This window comes from Cyprinodon tularosa, unplaced genomic scaffold (genome assembly GCF_016077235.1).
Source record: "Cyprinodon tularosa strain WSP-4 unplaced genomic scaffold, ASM1607723v1 ctg568, whole genome shotgun sequence".
In the NCBI taxonomy this organism is placed as follows: Eukaryota; Metazoa; Chordata; class Actinopteri; order Cyprinodontiformes; family Cyprinodontidae; genus Cyprinodon; species Cyprinodon tularosa.
The window spans coordinates 340,085-360,967 of NW_024039305.1; the positions used below are offsets into that span (position 1 = coordinate 340,085).

At 35.2% G+C, this 20,883-nt stretch overlaps 1 protein-coding gene across 3 annotated transcripts; it reads right to left on the reverse strand.

Moving 5' to 3' along the window:
• Positions 1-647: 647 nt before the first annotated feature.
• LOC119797021 (cytokine-dependent hematopoietic cell linker) lies at positions 648-17,782 on the reverse strand. 3 transcript variants are annotated; one of them, XM_038305863.1, is made up of 16 exons: positions 17,623-17,782; positions 9,608-9,761; positions 6,302-6,354; positions 6,159-6,207; positions 5,191-5,241; positions 5,075-5,109; positions 4,977-4,987; positions 4,817-4,897; positions 4,628-4,649; positions 3,285-3,309; positions 3,129-3,189; positions 3,031-3,047; positions 2,868-2,956; positions 2,700-2,777; positions 1,499-1,654; positions 648-1,409 (listed from the first exon to the last, which is right to left on the reverse strand). In XM_038305863.1, the coding sequence occupies exons 2-16, from the start codon at positions 9,705-9,707 to the stop codon at positions 1,257-1,259; spliced, it is 981 nt and encodes a 326-aa protein (XP_038161791.1). In that variant the 5' UTR covers positions 9,708-9,761; positions 17,623-17,782; the 3' UTR covers positions 648-1,256. The 3 variants fall into 3 exon arrangements, with proteins under 3 accessions (XP_038161791.1, XP_038161790.1, XP_038161788.1); XM_038305862.1 differs by having other exon boundaries at positions 4,628-4,652; XM_038305860.1 differs by lacking the exon at positions 17,623-17,782 and having other exon boundaries at positions 4,628-4,652; positions 6,302-6,350; positions 9,608-9,745.
• Positions 17,783-20,883: the final 3,101 nt, after the last annotated feature.

Sequence of the window (20,883 nt, forward strand, 5' to 3'; positions counted from 1 at the left end):
GCCCTTCCTTCTCACACTTGTCTTTCTTCAAATACCAGACACGACCTCTTGAAATCTGAGAGTAAAACCTGTTTGAGGAGCTCCTGCAGTAAATGTTCATACAAGACCCCATCCGGTGGAACTCGCCTTAAAACAAAGTAAACAGAAAAAACTGAAAACTTACTGCAGCAGCTGTGTCAAACTCTTCTAACCGCCAAACCAGATCAATTAAAAAATCTAAAATAGGCATCAGAATACATTCTGAAATGGTTTGAGAAATTTGAAAAATAAATCTCACATAATGCTGATTTGAGAAGTAATATGTGCTATTTGAAAAATGTATTAGTCATACAGGGAGTGGTTATGGCAGTGCACTTACACCCCAAGAAGGTTGCAAGTACCTGGTTCGATGCTCACAGCCTCCGCTCTGGGTCCCTCAGTAGGAATTTCTCCATTATGAGATTATTATTATCATTAAAAACTTTTAAGTTACGCATCCTGTAGGACTCTGCTGTTTAGATGGTTCCACTTTCCTTTAGATCTTTTTATACACATTTAGAAAGAGGTCGGTACAGTAGCCTCCTCTAGACATTTACCCTATTTTTTGAATTCCTTTAAATCTAGTCTGATATTGTCAGCTGATAAAAACAACTATAAAAGATGCTTTGGGAAACTTTTATTCGTACTTTCTCCATTGATATTTACTCCATTTACACAAGAGAAATATTTGAGCTTTCATAAATATGCATAAATGGAATAAGAAAGGCCTCCTGTTGAATATCAAGCCTTCTAGAACAAATGGCGACCCAGGCTGGAACCCCTTTCTGCTATCTTTCACAAAGCCTCCTCAATAAAGGCAACTTCTGAACAGCAACTTTGTTCTCATGGAATTCTTTTCAAAATGCAAAAAAAATCACAATGATTATGACTTCATTTAGACCAGCAGATAGTTCCCCCTCTATAACTTCTTTATGAAATGTATTAATCTTAAACTGTATTTAAAATAGTTTTGCATAAATCAGTTATTATGCGTGATTGTGATCTAGAGATGGAAAAATGCATCCAGACTGATAAAAATCACCCTTTAATTCAACATTAAATCATACATACTTTAAGGTCATCGTATTAGTAGAGTCATAAATGCTGCAACAGAAGCTAATCCCTGCTTTTATTTATCATTATTATTTATACCCCACCTTAAATAACGTACGCAATAATCTTTTTAGCATTTTCAAATGATGATGGGTCTCTTTCTTCTTTGCTGAGAGGGGCAGACTTTACTTTAGGAGCTGGACAACATCCCTTTTGGTAACTGGACATGTCAGCACACAGTTCTCTGGGTATTTACTTCCTGCCATGTTTCTCCCACTGATGAGTGTTATTGGAAAAATGGAGTGGAACTTGATGATGTCTGCTACCGAGTCAAACATCTGAGGAAAAACAGGGTGTGAGGAGCAGTAACTATAAAGCTTTAACCTGTACGTCTATAAATGTTCTTTATTTGCATAACTCGACTTACATCATTTGATCGCTGGCCTGTTCCCAGTGCGTACTTCCTGGTGGCTTCAATAAAACGGATTTTTACATTATAGACTTTCTTCTCGTGATACACAACCAATACCAGCGGTTCGATCTTGGTGTTAATGGAGCAGTCTCGGACAAGGAATGCCCCATCCTGTTGTCAGAGATAAGAAAATACAAGTTTCATTAAATACAAAGATAGAGCTGTTCCTTTGCAACCTGTGGGTTACCTGTGTGCTGCTGAAATTTGAGAAAAAATGATGCATGATTTAATTTACACCACCTCTATATGACATATGATAGATTTTAGACTTGAAAAGGCAATCAATATGACACTCTTTATGATATGCCATGCCTCACATTTAGTCTTTAATGTTATTCATTGAGATTTTATTTAATAGACCAGTACATACAGGATTTTCTAAGTAGTTCACAAATGATAAACTGAAAAGTGTGATTTTATTAGCTCCTTTGTAGTGGATTTTACTTCATAAAATCTAGTACAAACATTCCTCTTCAGAAATCACCAATTTTGCAAATAACTGATTTATTGCAAGCAGAAATCCAACTTTCCAATGAAGCCCTACAGCACAAACATGCTTTAATTCAGGCCTAGTTGTATGCATAGTGCTTTTATGTGGGTTGTCCTGCAGGTGGTTTAAAATACCACACACATAAATTATGTAAATAAAAAAAAAAACAACCTGCTTTAGTGGTTTGAAGCAGCCATGTCTCCAACGACTTTACACTTTGCTTTAACGCCTTTTCACCAGCAGATGGCGCCTCAGAACCAAATGTAAAACCTAAAACCTGAAACCTTATAACCTGTGCAAAAACACAATAGCATTTTAAACATAATGCCAATAAACTTGAGGATTGCAGGCATAATTTCTTTGCCTCTGTAGAGCCTTTATTACATACAAAATTAGGTAAAAGTTTGCCTGCCAGATTTAGATTAAGACTTTTTATGTATTAGGACAGTAATACTGATAATAATAGAAAGTCTCAGCATTAAGTTGGCAAAAATGTTAGCTTGTCGATGTGAAAACTTGGTATACTATATATATAGAGCATAAAACTTGCGTCTGTAGCTGCAGCACAACACCAAAAATGTTTTTGGGGGTTTGTGGTTGTGACGCAACAAAATGCATTACTTAAAGAGCCATGATACTGTTGTAGCTTGTTTCATGATGAGGTACCTTGTTCACCAGGTGTAAGGCGTGCTCAGCGTCTGTGCGATTACAAGGCCCAATATACCAGTCCTCCTCGCAGTAGGTCTGCAGTATTTAGAGATAATTTAATACTTATGTTATCAGCTGTTATTTACTGGAGGACACATTCCATACAATCTATACGGACAGGCTTACATTAGGTCTGCTCATTGGAACAAAATCATTTTGATCGATGTCTTCTTTAGTTTGAGGCCACTCGTGATGGCGTCTCGATGGCACCCTTTCTTTAAATAGATGTAAAGTGTTATTTATTTAAACTGATTGTACTCATGATGATTAAGGTTTTTTACATACTCACCTAAATGTTGATGTAACCTAATAAAGACAGAAAACTATTTAGATGTAAGGATTCAGAATAAGATAATTGTACTAATGAGCCTGAGAATCATTTCACACCTGTTCTCCAAGTCATGAGTCTCCAAATCCAAGGAATGTCTCAGCATGGCAGGCTGTGGGCCTAAGGAGTTTTTCAGCAGAATTAAAGTCAGGATATTATTATTATCAACTTATTAATTACACTCATGACTTCTTTATGTTTTTTTCAAGCCTTACTGTTTGCGTGTGAGCTGAATTCTGCCTGGGAACGTAAAAAAAGACAAGTTATGCATGGAAAAAAACTGAAATTAAGTAGGTCGAATTTTCTTAAAATAAGTGCATTTCTTTTTTGCATTGAGAAGTGAGACACGTATCCAATGGAATAAGACAATTTACATTTAAAATAAGAAAAAAGCAACTAAACCTTCATGTGCACAATATCTATTTATGTTATTTTAAGGCAATACACCCATTTTAAGAAATTTGTACTCATTTTTAGATAATTTTTGCAGTTTAGTAAATTCTTGAGCTACAGTAGATTTCTGCTGTGGGAGTCAAAGGCAACTCATTCATTTAGTCTATTCATTTCTTTGAATGTTGGAAGATTTTGACGTTTTTGTTAGCAGTTTTAACTTTAACTGAACAAATTTTATTATTAAAACCCCTGATATGCGTGTGAATGTATTGGAGGTAAAAGTAACTATTGGTCAAAGATAATAAATGAATGAATGAATAAATAAATAACTAAATGAAAAAAAAAATAGATAAATAAATAAATAAATGAATGAATAAATAAAGGCTGCATTATCCTCCCCTCCAAAAAACAAAAGTCAACAGGAATAATAACATTGGGATAATATTAATTGGCTTTAACCTTTTATATGGCAAGTTACTGTTTTTGATCACTTGCCTTACAAATGTAGTCCCCCGTCCCTCAGTGAGGTCTAGAAGCAAAAGATCTATATCCAGCCATTCAGCAAAGATCCTGCTACATGGCTGTACATCTTTTTTGGCATTTGAACAATTAGATGAGCCCTTGAATGATATATTACTTGCTGTAAATTAAGTTGGGAAAAAAAACCCATAAAAATTTAAAAAGTTAATTGAAAATTAAAAAAATAAAGTTAAAAAGTTAATAAGCCTAGTTAACAATTATATTTTGGTTTATAAACAAATGTAAGTGCCAGTATCAGCATTAATGCCTCTAGGGGTATGTTGTAACAAAAAGAAAAAATGTTTGTTTAACTTTTAGAGTGTTTTTCATGAATTTCTTATAGAAGCTCTTTTGTTTTTTTCTTTTCTTAATATATTTGGGCAAGTTGGCGTTTAAATTTATTACATTGACTTAATGATTATTATTATTTATTTCCATCAAAATATCCATATTTTTTTAATTTTACAAAGGTAATAATGTCTTGTCCTGGATTCCAATAACACTATTGGCTGAAAATTATGATTTTCAAAGTATTTCACTAAGTTCCCTATAAAGGGTTAAAAATGCCCTAAAAGCCTGATGAGGGAGTTATGCTACTTCTGCCCAATGCATGAGAATGCTAGTTGTACAAATATGACTGACTTACCTTTTCAGTGTTTCTCACTTGTCTACTGAAACCAAACAGCAGAGGACATGGGGAAGAGTTACTCTACAGCCCAAGATGGGATTTCACCAACCAACAGATGGCGACACTTTCCAATCATCAGAAAATGTCACTGACAGAAGCAGAGACTGATCACATAAGGTGTTGATCATGTAGAGAAACTTTACTCACTCGGTCCTGCTGGGCCCATTTAAAACCAGCACAGCCAGGTTGTTGGATACATCCAAGGTAGAAGGTGGATGTGGAGAAGTTCTGCAGAAAACAGTCTTAGTGTGTAAATCTGCTCGGTTGAAATAAAGGATACAGATTAGAAGTAAATGGACCTAATTACCTGCGAGGGTGCTGTCAATTTAGAAAAAGAAGGAAAGGAATCAAATATTTAGCAAGTCATAATGAAGGCAATATTCATACATAAAAACAGGCATTTACTTGCTCTACTGGCTCCTTTGGTGGGGGCTTCTTATCTGTAACAGCAGCACATGTATATTTGAGGCTCCAGAGGGAACAGAGAAACAATCATGTTGTCAGCTGTTGAATTGTGTTACCTAATTTCATTTTTCGCCAGCCTGGCTTCAGGTCTCTATTTACAGCCGGCCCTGAGGTTCAAAAACAGACAGCAGATAGAATATGTCAGACATCAGAGCACTGTGAGACTCTGCAATATGAAAAAAATAAAATTGCAACAGTAATGTTAAAAATAAAAGAAATATGTAATTACCATTGAATATATTTTAAGCTGGTAAAGTTTTCTTTTTAAGAACTAGATTGCACTAAATGATTTATCTGGCCACTAGACAGGGACAGAGCCTTTTAAATGCACCACTGAATTTATTTGATTAGCCACAACAACTTCATTGAATTAATTTATTTATTTTTATTAGCTGAACTTGTTCATTTTGGAAGTAAAATGATGCAGTTTTCAAACCTTTCAGAAAAAAAAAACATCAACAAAAGGAGTCAGATGAAACAAAAGCAAACCTTTTTGGCCACTTGTGGGAAAACTAACATTGCCCATCACTGTAAAACCACTATTCCCACAGTCAAACACGGTGGTGACAGCATCATGATGTGGGGAAACCTTTCTTTTTTAGCAATAACACTAAAGAGAGGAGATCGACACAGCAAAATACAAAACAACTTGAGACTTTTCCACCTACTGTGGATCATCAATCGGCAAACATTTCAAACTTTAGAGGACGAATCGGGTCCTGTCATTTCTGAGAAGATTTGCTGCTGTGATAAAAATGAAAAGTAGGTTTACCAAGTGTTAGTTCAGGAAGGCTAAATACAAATGAAGGGCACAATTCTCAGCTTGTTTTATTTCTTTTTTTTTTTACAGTGTGTGGTTTTTCTCCTGAAAATTCTGCATCATTTATTTTTTTCAGTGATATTCAATCCACATGTAATACATAGAATTTTGTGGATATAACATGATAAAGCATTAAAAAGAGCTCTGCATATCAATTTTTGAAACATTTATGGTATGTACCAGACATGTGCCAGTCTAGTTTACCTTTAATGGGGGGGATCTCTCTGGGTGGACATCTAGGAAGGGGTCGGCGCTGATTGATTGGAGGGCAGAATAAAAAATAGAGTAAAGGCTGTACAGTGGTGCTGCTGAACATAAAAAAAAAAAGCAATGAAAAGAGGGCTTACTTTAGTGATTGATGGATGGCTTTGAGGAGATGATGGCCTTGGAAGAGTCCTGTCTTGAAAGCAAATCATAATGTTATTTCCAGATTTATATCAGTAATGGCAGACATCAGATTTGAGTTATAGCTGTTATTAAAACTCTCTGAGTCCGCATCATTCCTGGGACTCAGTCTGTCCCAGTCCCAGTTGTGCACCAAAAAAAAAGATCACACTCATTACCCTCGGAGAGTGCTGCAAGTGTAAACATTTAAGAGACACATTGTGTATATGGTGGGAGACATGCAGCTGCGAAGCCTCTGGCTGCGATCCACATCCACGCAGGAGAGAAAAGTCTGTCTGTTTCTATTACACTCTCCTCCTCCTCGGCTCCTGGATAATTGTAATCTCCTGCAGTCTGACTCAGCCAACAGATGGCCCTGGAGACCCACTAGCAGATCATGCTCGCTCAGCATGAGCTCTCACTCTATTTAGCCTTGCTGTTTTTACTTTCTCCTTTTTCCAAAGCTTCATTTAGACTCGTTCTAATCATACGCACCAACTCAGCCACAGACTATGGGCTAAAAGCTGCTTTCAATGGCTCTCTTGCCATGTATATTGGTGTTTTAAAAACGCACATGTGTACCACGGTGAGAGAAATCATGTCTTTGAAGAGGTTCTGATGCTCTTGATGTGCTTTTTTAATCTTCTGGGATCAGTTGTGTTGAATTCATAGTATTTTGTTAAACCATGACCACATACTGTATATCACTGTACGGCAGCAGCAACGTCATTATATTATGTATTTACTTCTTTATAATAAAGGATTGACTGTTCACCCCAAATGTACCTAACTGCTCCAATAATTATCAGCCAAATTCATCAAACAGTAATTGATGTCAGATTAAGGCAGCGGTTCCCAAACTTTTTTAGCTGTGCACCCTCTTCTCTGTCCCAACCAGGTTGACTCACCCCCTATTTCCCACACCTTAAATTTTAAACAGTTTTTAAACAAATAAAACTTTTTTTTTTATAGCCAACATGTTTCATCGCTCAAATAACATAAAAAAAATCATTATAACAGGTTTTGGAAATAAAATAAGAACTTTGAATAAAATTGCAATAAAGTTACACACAGCATCCCCAACAAGATCCCGTTCAACAGAAGTTTCTCTGCCCTTAGAATAATAAAAACTCACATTAAGTCAACAACAGTAACAGATGATAGATTAATTCACCTGGGAATACTCAGTGTTGAGTTGAGGAGGCCATATTCCCTAAATATGGAAGACTTTGCAAAACATTTTGCTTCATCTCACTTGAACTGAAGAGTTTTGCCTTTCTAATTGTTTCTGTGAACTTGGTGTTGTCAAATCACTGGGCAGGGGGTAAACTATAGTCAGTTTTAAAGGGCTGTATTTTTTTTTTGTTTTCTTGTTCTATTATTCTTCTTCTTGTGGTACACATTTAAATCTGCAGAACTGCTTGTTCTGCCTTGTTTTGATGGGTCCAAATTTACCTTAAGTTTTTTTTTTTACTACTAGATTAGATTAGTCCAAGGAGCACTTTGAGTACTTCTTCATTTTTATTTGTCCTGCATACTTCATTTGTAATACATTTTACAGTACATAATTGTATACATTTTGGAAAATAAACAACTTTAATATAAGCAATATAGATTTTGTGTAAAATTTTTAGTTTTTTGTAGTCTAATTAAACCCTAATATATTCACCCCCCACCCCCAAATAATACAGTGTCACCCCTGTTTTAAAAGTTTCTGTCCTTAGAAGTCTGCGTCACTGTCCTGTTTCGGATTTCAAGGTGCAGCAAGAGAAAGGAGAATACACTAAATCAGTCAAACCTCCACAGAAAACCTTAAATGTCTCTAAAGGTAGATTCATGATAATCTATCACCGTGTTTTCTCTCCTTGTTTATTTCCTGTACCTGCTTCTCGATCTAAATCTGACTCACAATTTACACCGCAAATAGAAATTCTAAGTAGTTTAATTCCATGAAGGAGAGCTGCTGACTACTACAATGCATGGAAGCATAACTTTCTCTATAATGCATCTTAAAATTAAGCATAGAAAAGCACCCTTCTAATTAAATACATTTCCTGTGAACAAAATTGTATTTGTTTTTTAAAGTAACTGTTTGAATATGAACGTTTGCAAAGGAAATTTTTATTCACGCTTCTTTATTGTTTTAAAATTTTTCATCTGATGCATCCAGTAGTGGCACCACACTTTGGGAAACCCTGGTCTAAGGTGATGATTTGTAAACTGTGGCAGGTTTACACAACATCCGAGTTAAATTAAGTCGTAACTTTGGATGAATTTTATAGCATCACCAAAATAGAACCCACATCAATTGTATGACATCATGAGAAAATCAAAAGAAATCAACCAGCTATTTAAATTTCAACTATAGAGCTATACAAGTGCTCATTAGACAGGAGAGACGTTCTGTGTCCCAGAGATCAGTGTATCTAATAACAGACTGTGCTTTAATCCAAAAGCAACATAAAAAGCTGAATTACTCTAAAGTCAGATAAAGGCTTTACTTGTCTGAAATATGCCCTGTGGTCTGAAAAAGTAAAATAAAATAAAAAGATTGACACATTTGTGAGACAAAGGAGAAGTTTGCAGCCCTGAGAAAACTATCCCAACATTTAGCATCATGTTGTGTGGCTGCTTTCTTGCAATAGGGACACATAACGTTTACCGCAGAGATGGCATCATGAAGAAAAACATCCTCAAACAACATTTCAAAGGACAGGCCGTTTAGGTACTAATGGTTTACTTAAATGACATAGACCTGAAACATACTTCCAAAATTTCTATAGAGTTTATAATATTAGTTTGATAGAAGTTCTGTCAGGATGATTAGGTCAAAGATCTAGCAGACTATTGTGGAAACTCAATGAAGAAAAAACAGCTGAAGCCATGCAGTTTAAAAAGCATAAATTCTAAGGAACTGTATCTAAATCTGAATAATTTCGATAATACGGAATAACCATATTTAATGTGTGAAATAGTTGCATCATTCTAAATTTGTACTTTCAGCTGTATGTATGCTCTTATTCATTTAGTTTGACACTCAATAATTCGTCACAGATTAGATATAGTTTTCCTTCTTCTACATTTACTAAATGTTTGTTCCTTCAATAAATGTAAGCTATAATAATGAAAAAAGCGTTATCTCTTCTATTCCATTTCAGAATAATATAAATATTTAAATGTGCTTTTCTGCTATACTTAAAATCAGCTTAGCAGGAGGAATAAGATGCATTATTAGATCTGCCTGCAAAACTATGAGTCCATTTTATTACCTGCATACATTCTGTCATCATTTATAGGCCTTGCAGGAAGTATGCACACGTTGTGCACCTCTTCATGGTCGTCCACCACATCATACTCTGGCTCCATCATGGTGTTAAAGTCCCCACATGTCTGAGTTCTGTTCCTGCTTTCTTTGAAGTGGTCCTGCAAACAGAGAAATTCACCTTCGTTATTAAAAGGCATAGCAGCCTGCCGTTTCAGTACGCTTGGATTGTTTTTGGTATTTATGTCAAGGAATGTACAGCAAAGATATTCTGAGCTGTTTTTTTTTTTTTAGTCTAAATCTGCACTTGCTGAAAAGCACAGGAAGTTGTGAAGTGTTGCAACATAACATGCTCTTCCTCGAGGGATTTTTCTTTTTTAAGGTTTTGAGTCAGAGTGTATAATTTTAACATTGTGCAGTATTCTGCATCCCAACATTAAAAAATTAGCTTGCCCCTTCAGTGAGGAAAGCGATCATGTGTCCGAGTGTCGGATAACGGACAGCGATGGTATAGCTGGACAAATGGGTTTGATGTTCGCGACTACAACAGGCTGCAGAAACCACAAAGTTCTTCATCTCTGTTCAGACTCACATGAAGAAACTGCAGAGACATCATAGAAAATTAGGTATTTTAAATCATGATGAGCCCAGCCTCCAAAATCATTTGAATAAACTGTTATTTTTTTGTTTAGGAACATTAATTTATGTATAAGAACATACAATTTTTTTATCACAGCTGCACTTGATTTTCAAATCATCTAGCAAATGACCTACAGTTGTAATAAGAGACTAATTACACTAAATAGGTTTAAACCTAAGATTTGATCCCTTTAACCAAAAAGCTGGTGTTTGATAGGTGAGATAAATATGAATAAAAAAACAGAATTCATCAATCCTTTTTTAATCCTTGTTCCCTTACAACCATTTATATCCTTCTTGATTATCATAATCAATATTTACATTGACATTAAAGCAGACAAATTATCTTATAAATGCTGATAAGCTTTATACATGTTTCCACAGAAAGCTTGACCATTTATCTTTAGTGACGAGCTTCACATTTTAAAACTTGGAAGGCCTCCGTACCAGCACCTTAATCTTTCCCTTTCTCAATTAATTCAATCTAGTTTAATTCATTTCAATTCATTTATAATCCCCAAAGGAAAATTCAGCTTCTGTAGAGCCCGTCTGGGGGATGCGTTGTCTTACCTCTGTAAAAGGCGCAGATTAGTTTAAAATATCCCACTTTAAACTAATTTTCAATTGTTAAGATTAACTTAGATGCGAAAAATCTTTCAATCTAGATCAGCCTGGACTATGAATAATTTCAGGTCTAAGTACAAAATGTATTTAAACATCATTGTATATAAAGTCCGAAATGATAAAATTCTGTAACTGCTGATATTAAAAGTCGGTTTACATACTACAAAAGGACTGAAAATGTAAATTAAAAGTAGAACCTTTCGGAAGATGTTAGAAAATAACTCACAATAATCTCACAAAGCTGCCAGAAATATAATCTAGTTAAATAATGTATATTAATAAACCTAAAATAATTTTTATCGCTATTAGGTTCCTATCAGAGACTAGCCTATATGGTCTTTTCAAAAAAAAAACATTTGAGTATATTATGTACTTAAATACACTTTATTTTCCTTTTCTCCATGTAAATGTTTTTTCTTCTGAAGTCTTCCTCTGAATCCTGGAGAAAAATAGTTACCCAAATATTTTATACGTTCTAATTCTGGTTTTTTCCAGTTTACGTTGGATTGATACCCTGTTTAAGCAAAGCAATTATGATGTTTCTTCTTCTAGTCTAAACATGACATTTGTTTAGACTGGAGCTGCCAGTTTATTGCATAAAAAAACTCCACAGAGATTTTAGTTTGCAGTGTAAATGTCAAAAGGTTTCAACATTTCAATAGTTTCCCTTTATGGTGTTTTGTGCTGACGTCAGCGATCTCAGTGTTAAACTGTACAGTTTTCAACATTTTTTAACTGTTTGAAAAGTTGGAGGTTTGGGCAAGGTCAACTTTGAATCCCTTCTGACTGTAAAACAACATCAGCAGCTACATGAGGCTACATTATGATATATAATGTGAACTGTAGCGTAATTAGCCTATATTGCAAGTTGTGTTTATTGTGGTTAAACTATTTCCTAGTTTAAATATGGTTAGGTCATTAAAAGACCCAGGTGTTGACCACTGAGGCACATTATAAATACTGTTTAGATACAGTAATTCCCTAAAGGTTTAAGTTGTACACCTCAGAACCAAGAGATTTGTTTGCCTGTATTTGGTTAATTAAGAAGCAGAAAAAAGAAAAAAAGATGAGCCTGATCCATACATTTTCTACCTTACAAGAAACAGAATGAGAGAAGATCAAGACCATATATACATGTGAGGAAAATAAGATTTTGTAATTTTGCATGTGTTTCATCAAGACAGATCTCTCTTGTAAAAGAGATTGTGGATCACAGCGAGACAAGCTGTATAATGTGGCATTGCTTTTTTTGTTGCTTTATAATACATGCAGAATCTTTGCTCTGTTTGTCTCAAAGTAACACACTTTAAACCGTAATAAACTTTTTGCATTTCATTTCTTAAAAAAAGTTAATGTTAACAAAACAAAACTAAACTGTGCACAAAAAACCCTTTTATTTCAGAGAAAAAAAATAGGGTAGAGCAAAGAGTCAGTGCCAGCTAATTGAACACTATAAGTCCCTGGGAATGTGAAGTTGATCATCTATCAAATACAAATTGGATGCAAAATAAGACAAAAATAATCTGAACCGACCATTTAAAGTGTCTGCTTTCAGCTTTTTAATAAACTAGTTTAGAGCAGAGACGTCCCTGTTCGGTGAGTCAGTCCTTATTTAAATGAATCTATATTTTTATATTCTCGATGTTGATCAGTGGAGTTTTACCACATTATGCTATTAACAGGTTTCACTGTTTTAGTCAAAATACATTGTAATATTTAGCAGCCTGAGCTAAACTGTCATGCTAATGCTACTCTTAGCCTTCTAATGCTGCATGCACAGTTATTCATGCATGTCATTTAAATTCAGACATTTGAATTTTTGAATTTTAAACCTCTCTGTCTCTCACTAACAAAACCTCAAAAATTCAACATGCCTGCCATGCCTGTTAATGGATGAAATATTTATACATATTTTAGAATGGATTTTTTATGGCTTTTTAATGACCTGCAAACAGGGATTTGAACATAATAAAACCCATCAGTTTATTTGTATCAGTAAAAATAAAGCTCATCATTGTTGGTAATGATCCCAATCTGCTCCATTTGTTTTCAGAACAATTATTTTTTAAAGGTTTTGAGCTGGAAGAATTAGCTGGAATTCCAATTGTTTGAGAAGTCGGATGTTCCTCGCCATGATTAGTTTAAAATGTGTTACGGCTGAAAAGCATATGAGCAGCAACAGGGAGCTGCAATAATGTATAAAATGGGAGCCAAAATGTAATTAGCCTTTGCTGCTATAAAGTTACACGTTAACCTTTTTTTTTTTCAATTATGGAAAACTTCCAAATTAGCTCTAATGTTTGGTTAATAGCAAACACTGGTCTCTATACATTAAATGATCCCATGCCTATTTAAAATTTCTCATTGTGGGTTTTGGACACAGGATCAAACCAAAGAAAAAACTCTGACAAGATGATGTGGAAAAAAAAAAGACCAAACTGTGAGGACTCTCAAACAGGGTGCAAAAAAAAAAGAAGAAGAAAAAAAAAGATTCTGTCATTCTTTTCTTGCAGACTTGTCAGAACACATTTCTCAGCTCTTGAGAACTACAGGCTGGTCTGCAGGGGAAACCTGGGAGGCAGCTCGTCTCTCACTCAACCTGAGGTTTAAATTCTAGCCTAGAGTCTTTCTGCATGGAGTGTGTGTTCTCCATTCATACCCCAGCTTCCTCCTACGGTCCCAATAATGCTAGTCAGACTAAACTGTCTCTCTAATTTATAATTAGCAGTGTGTACGGTTGGCCTTAGCAGAGTTTACCCCGTCACTTCCAATGGTTAAAGCCACATCTAAAGTGATTGCTGGGTTCTGCAGGGTATGAAGTAATACTAAAAAATACACGATAATGACTCATGGTGCAAAAAAAAAAATGCTTGACAGATAGAATCAAGATTAATATCTGTGTTATTACATATAATGTTCTTCTAAGACCAAATCAAGCTACCGCTATTTACATTTAATTTTTATTTCAGGTGCTTATTTAAGCAGCACATAACTACGAGAAATTCAAGCTTAATTGGAAGGAACTGCAACCCTATGTCCTCTAGGTATTGCAATACTTACTTTGAAGAATTGAATATAGTTTACACAAATACAAGCCAACCAAAACAACAGAATCTATAAATATACCACAGGAATGCAACACACAAACCAATCAGTCAACAATTTTAACAATGATCTGTTGTGGATTAGAATAATGGCTGTAATTTACAGTCAATGCGCTGAAAACAATGCTTATGGTTTCTGTGTTTTATATGCAGCTGATCTATAATTGTTAAAAGTTTCCATTGACTCTGAAAGTTCCTTGTAGGAACACTCATGTGGAACCAGTGTGTATTGGAGCACCATAATTCACCATTATAAGAGCAAACTCATGGCTGTTCTTTCTCTCGGTGGCTAACGAGGGAGAGAAACAGAAATGAAAAACATCATTAGTTGGGTGTTCTGCTAAAGAATGTGTCCTTCCAACTCGGTTTGTTCTTGGATTTGTCTTCCTCAGCAGTCAGACATGCAGAGGAATGAGGTCTTTAGAAGCGACACGCTGAGCTGTTTGTGGTTCCCTGCTGCTTTTGTCGGCGGTGCAGTCTATTGCGTTTCACATCTGGAGGACTCTGAATTAAATTCTTTAATTTGATGTTTTGACATTATCTACAGATTCAAACATCTATCATGTTCTGTTATCTACTCATCCTAACTCGATTTCAATTCCTATAATATGTTGCAAAATAGGTTATTTTTCTGGTTGAATATATACATAATATATTGCTGAAACTATTAAAAGTAAAGATATATCCGTGAATATTTAACTATTGTCACAAGGTAGAAATTATAACAGAAATTTCTCGAGACAAAGCATACAAAGAGATCTTGTAAGCTTTGAAGGATGAAGCAATACCAGCATTTTTATTTCAGTTCAGTCTACTTTAGGTCTTTTTATGGCAAAGCTTTATCAGATAAAAAAAGTTTCTCATGTCTTATATTCAGAAATGTATTCCCTTTTTAAAGCTTACTTTCAGTCTTGTGCATTTTTTTTACACAGGCTTTTCATCTGGCAAATCTAAAAAGAGCTAATTCTAAATCAGGTTTGAGTAAATTTGCATCTCGGATCCAATTAAACATTTCCTAAAATATCACAGTTTAGTTTAGTAAGTAATCTTAATAAGAGTTGACATTATTTTCACATTTAGAAAACAACCTGGTAGTAATGTGAATGTTGATCTATTAAACTGCACATTAACCAGTTTTATGCTATGTTTACAGTTAAGCGGTCAATATAAATTGTTTTAAAACAGACCTTGGAGTCAAGCTGCATCTTGCAAATTCATAGAGATATTAATTTGTGCATAAAAAAAGTGATAAATATCATAACTTAAGTTATCTATACATGCCCCCTTTTACAGTAGGATATCCAATAATTTAATCATGGGGTTAAAAACTATTATGACCATAAGGGAATACATCACATGTTTGTACTTTAAGACAGGGAATAATAAGGCCTTGTAGAACTGTCAGAGAAACAAGCAAACAAAGGTTTGGACCACAGTATCATTTAACAAATTAAAATAAGCGCACCGCTATCAAATATAAAAACATCCAAGTTAGCAAAAGCTTGAATTATCACATTAGTTTTAACCTGTTCCTAGGTATACTAAGATTATATAGATGTATGACTTTAAACCATAAATATCTTCCATCATACTTAAGGTTCTTATGGTTTAAAGGTGGACAGTTTAATATCGATGCAATACTGCCATTAATGCTGCCCCTACTTCTCTGCTGCTGTGCACTGCAGGCTGAAAGAGCAGTTCCCACATTTAAACCAAAAATATGGCTGTTTGGAAATATTTCTGGCTCAGAATGTTGGAATTCACACCTGTGCAAACTAAAACAGGAATTGTATTACGGTATATACTAAAAAAAAAAAAAAAAAAAATAGACCTACTTTTAATACTCAAACTTTTTAACTGTCATTCATTTTAATCCATTATTTATCCTTTTAATAATTCCATATAATTTCATACATTGGAACCGATGTACATAGTTTTCTTTCTTTATTTACCATATATAAAATAGCTGTTTGTTATTGATTTTGAATTATGTTTCACTGATTAAGGGTCTTAATGAAAATGCTTTTTTTGCAGCATTTTGCATTAAACATTTATTTATGCAATGCTGTCTAAATAAAGGCTAACTTACTGATGTCTGTAAAGCAGCAGGCTGGATATTAAAGCCCGTAGCTTGACTCACCAACCACCTAATATCAGTTTATAACACCTGTGTTATTCTATAAATACTGGGATAGCAAATGTGAATAGGCAGATGTGAAAGTTAAAAATAACATCATACAAGTGCTAAAAATATATTTTTTTAATAACTGCATTGACACTACCTTAGCAGCAGAATGAATTATTTCCTTTTTCTGGGTTAAATTAAAGCTATGGAGTTATTTTATATTTTAAACAAAGTTTTTTGGGATATTTTTAGTTTATCATACAGGCAGAAGGTCGAAGTTGAAAAATGCAAATGGGAATGCTGTAAATTAATTCTTGTCAGATGGCTTTGATCAGATGGCTTTGACTAGAAGTAGTTTTTTTGGTCAAACATTTTAAATTTCTTGTCCTTTTTAAAGTTGTTATCATGACATAAAAGAAGTACAGTAGGTGCCAGCTTTTAAATTTACTTAGCTGTGTTTGCTTCAAACATTAAGAAGAAAAGGAAAGCAACCGTGAGAATGGATGCTAGGACAAGTTACAAAAAATCAAAAATAAAATAAATACCAGCATTTAAAGGCCACGAGCTCATATCTCTAAAGGAAAACTCTTTCTCAGTAGTGTTGGTATGGGTTTTGGCAGTCAGTTACAGCACTCAGTGGGGCTGCCTGGCTTCTTTACAGAGCTTACTCAGACATGGAGAGCGGGGTGATAGGAGGTGTATGGAAAAAAAGGAGGGATTATATGAAAGGAGTTAGCATCTAAGGCTGAGCAGTTACTCTGGTAAAATGAACTCTGACCTCATGGAAAATGGTGCAGAGGATTTTGCAGGATCTCAACCACCTGACCTCCTAGGGATTCACGACCTAGCTTTGCTTTATGCACCAAGAAATCATTCACTGAAGAGAGGCAGTAAAGGTTTAGTCTGTGGAGAATTTATATTAACAAGACTGAATGAGGATGCACTGTGGGTAGAAGGCGTATTGATTATGCTCTGCTGGTGTTACACACATGTTTATATATTAGAAATCCACCGTGAGGCCCAGATTTATTCAAACCTATGGCAGATTTAAGGTTTAATGCAACCTTTTAAAATGGATGAACTTCTTTTATTGTGACTGGATGATATAATTACATTTTGGAGTGTCCTGACTTAAATCTGATGGAGGACCTCTTTAGGGAGCTAAAGGTTACGGTGATGGCAAGAGTGCATCGCTCCGCAAGAAACAGGATACATTGCTTTATTATTTCTTTTTAAATGTCCATTTCATTTGTGATGAAAAAGCTTCTTGGTTCATGAAAAGTCTTTAAAAATACAAATCTATGTATGACTGACTATAAAATAAACTACTTTAGCCAAGCTGCAAAGAAATATTCATTAATAATGGAAATGATTTTAATAAATACATTTGAACAAACCATATTTTCCCCTTTTTGTATAACTGTATGTCCATTTGAAATAAAAACTTACTGTCAGTTCGTCTTTTTAAATCTCTAATTCTTTTAGAGATCCAAACTCAAATTAATTATAAATAAAATCCAGTGTGCCTACCCTTTCTGAAGGCTTGAACAAACAGCACACCTGTGTCAGCGGGTATCCAGTAAACTCTGCGTCTCTGGTTTGTATTCGGTTACAGAAATAAAAAGTCTGCAGTTTTTCTTCCTCTCCTGTACTACGAACAGCAACACTCGAGTGGCTTCAAGTGTTTCTGAGAGCCGAGCAGCCCACTGCAACCTAAAATGACTTCCTGTGTGGTGGCTTACTGCCCTATAACTAAAGGTCTGTTTAAAACAATGTAGGAGGCTTTGTCCTCTGTGTATGTGATCTGATGGTGATGATCTTAATAAGAAAAAATAATGTCTTTGAACAGAATGAACAAAATATTTATCAGAAAACTTCAGTCTGCCTTGTAAAGAGTCAGTAATGCTTCCTTGCTTTGGTTTTTGACATCTGCCTTCTTTATGCCAGGCAGTATTTTTACCTTACAAAGAAAAATCTATTATTAATCTGAACATGGCTTCTTTTAATCAGAGTTGCAGCTGTCTGTCACAGCATCAGGTGTTTCTGTTGAGGTGACATTTCAGCTTCTGCTCTATCGGATAGAAAAAGGATGCAGCGTGACATTTACTCTTCCAGTTGCCATCTGCTTTTATTTCTGCATCAAACAAAAAGCTGAACCCCAATTTGAATGTGTGACGACTTTTAATTAAAGCTTAACCTTTCAAAACTCTGTTGGTCTTTAGTGCGATCATTTCATTTCCAAGAAGAAACACCAAGAGATGTTGTAAACGGCTCCAAATAGGTTTCACCTAAGAGCACATTGACAGATTTATCATAAATAAACATTACACTGTAACACCTCTGAAAAGGCATCATATAGAGATGTCTTTTTACCCCAAAAGGGAACTGGCTGTTAAGTAGAGCTCAAAAACAGACAAATCATTTAGAGTTGTTTTCTGAGGATTTCCTTGACAGCTGTGAAATTGTTTTATCTGGCTATCTGCAAAAAAAGGCCAACAGTAGTGATGAAGGGGCAAACATTAAATCCTTACTTTAAGGTAAAACCAGGTGAAAAATATAGCTGTTTAAAATATATAATTTTTTTAACTGTATCCACTATTTGTCCATACCTTCTCCCACTTGCAGCGTCAAATGGGGTAGGGCCCCGGTTTGTTAACATTTCCTGGTCTAAACTCTAGACTTGTCACCAGTCCATCACAGAGACAAACATGACAACAACAGCCATGTAAACACTCAGACTCTGTCTAGACAAAACCTCTTTGAGGATAAAGGACAAACTTCTTGGTCCAATAATGGGTCTAGTCCAGAGAAAGTGCCCATGAAACCAATTACATTTGAAGCTTTCTCTTAACTTAAAGGACTCTTTTACTGCTTGCACTGATCCTGAGTCACCCATTTAAATAAAATAAAATTTTGTTTATCAATGAAGCATTGTTACATTTTCAAAGCATTTTCCCTGAAAACCTCATTACAGATAGATTTAGTTCATAATGCCAGCTAACAAAGCACTCAGCATCTAAGGAAACCACTTTAGCGGCATTGCATTGCTGATACCAAACAGGAAATACTACCCAAACTAAGAAAGTAGAGCACATCCCCCCAGTCCTAATCCACTGGCTCCCCATATCTAAGAGAATAGACTTAAATAAAATACTTCAGTTAGGCTATACTGGGCAGTCTTTCCAAAGTGTAACCTTGTGATACTGCAGTCTTGTGCTTTTGTGTGGTGTTTGTGTGTTATCCCAGTGCAGGCGTGAGTTCTCTCTAGGTACCCTGCCTTAAATTAAATTAAATTCAATTGGGTTTATTTATATAGCGCCAATTCACAACACATGTCAACTTAAGGCATTTTACAGTTCACCAAATCATACAGTCAAATTGATTAAGTTTTCTATCTAAGGAAAACCTTTTGATTGCATCGTTTCATTGCCTCGAATGCAATCCCTCACACTAAGCATGCTTGTAGCGACAGTGGAGAGGAAAATCTCCCTTTTAACAGATAGAAACCTCCAGCAGAACCAGGTCCAGTGTGAGCGGCCATCTGCTGAGGCCGACTGGGGTTCAAGGAGACAGAAGCAGAGATACAAAAAGCAGCTGTAAAAGGCGGCCCGTCCAGGAAACACACAGCCAGGCAGTCGGGCTCCGAGCCACCTCCCATGTCAGAGGATGAAGAGAGCACATCCAGGCAGTCTCGGTCAGAAAAGCAGGACTACACTGGAAAACAGGCTGATCTCGAACATCTATAATCAAAGGTGTTGAAGGCAGCAGCACAGTTAATATTTCTCTCCAGGAACAGACGAGGCGAAGTTACTATGAGAAAATAAATAATAATAAATAAATAAAACAGAGTGCGAGTAGCTTTGTTATAGACTTCATCTAGACCAGAGATCAACAAAATCTATAGAATTATTTCTGCTGTATTGATTTTCTTTACACCGCCCAACCGGGCAGAGCTTATCACTTTGTTGTACATACCACAGAAAAAAGATCTTTTTCTATGATTCAATAAAGTAACAGAAATTTTATTTCTAATTTCAGATTTTAGAATAAAGAAAGAAATTTAACTTTTACAGAAATAGAGTAAATGCATTTTCCTTAATTTGTTATGTATGGAAGATAAAAAAACAAAACTGAGGCTGATTTATTTTCTCTAGCCTCGTTCTGTCATTGAATTATGATCCAAAGTTTGCTTAAGGATACATGAAAACTGCAAGAATGTCCTATTTTTATCAGCTTTATATTAAAAAAACATATGATAATATTTAAAGGCTTGTTAAAAACCCCTTTCAAGACTCTTTAGAACCAACAAAATTTGAAGAGATTATGGACCCTCAAATTTTAAAGGGGTCATAGAACGCAAAACCGAGTTCCATTGTCATAGATGAATAATGATAGTTCAGTGGGTGAAATGGACATAGAGAGAAGTTAAACCTCATCAAAACATCCTTTCCCTGCAAATCTCACAATTCTAAACGTTCACCATGAAATGGGCAAATTCAAACGAAGTCCCAAATTGACATCAATTCGGGGATGTTGCCTAATTTGGTTCGGGCCTGTACTTTTGTCACGCCCTGAAATTGACAGACAGAACAGCCCAACAGACATAGAACATAGATATAGGTAGACACCAGTTTAGCCTTTTAGCCTACAATTGGGGTTTCGTTTAGAAGAATTAAAAAGCAGACAGTTTCTCTATTGAAAATGAGCCAGAACCATAGGCGTAAATGCAGTGTTTTTAGGGATGCACGGAGAAAGTACCGCCCGGTTATGCTGAATTCGATTAAAATCCAG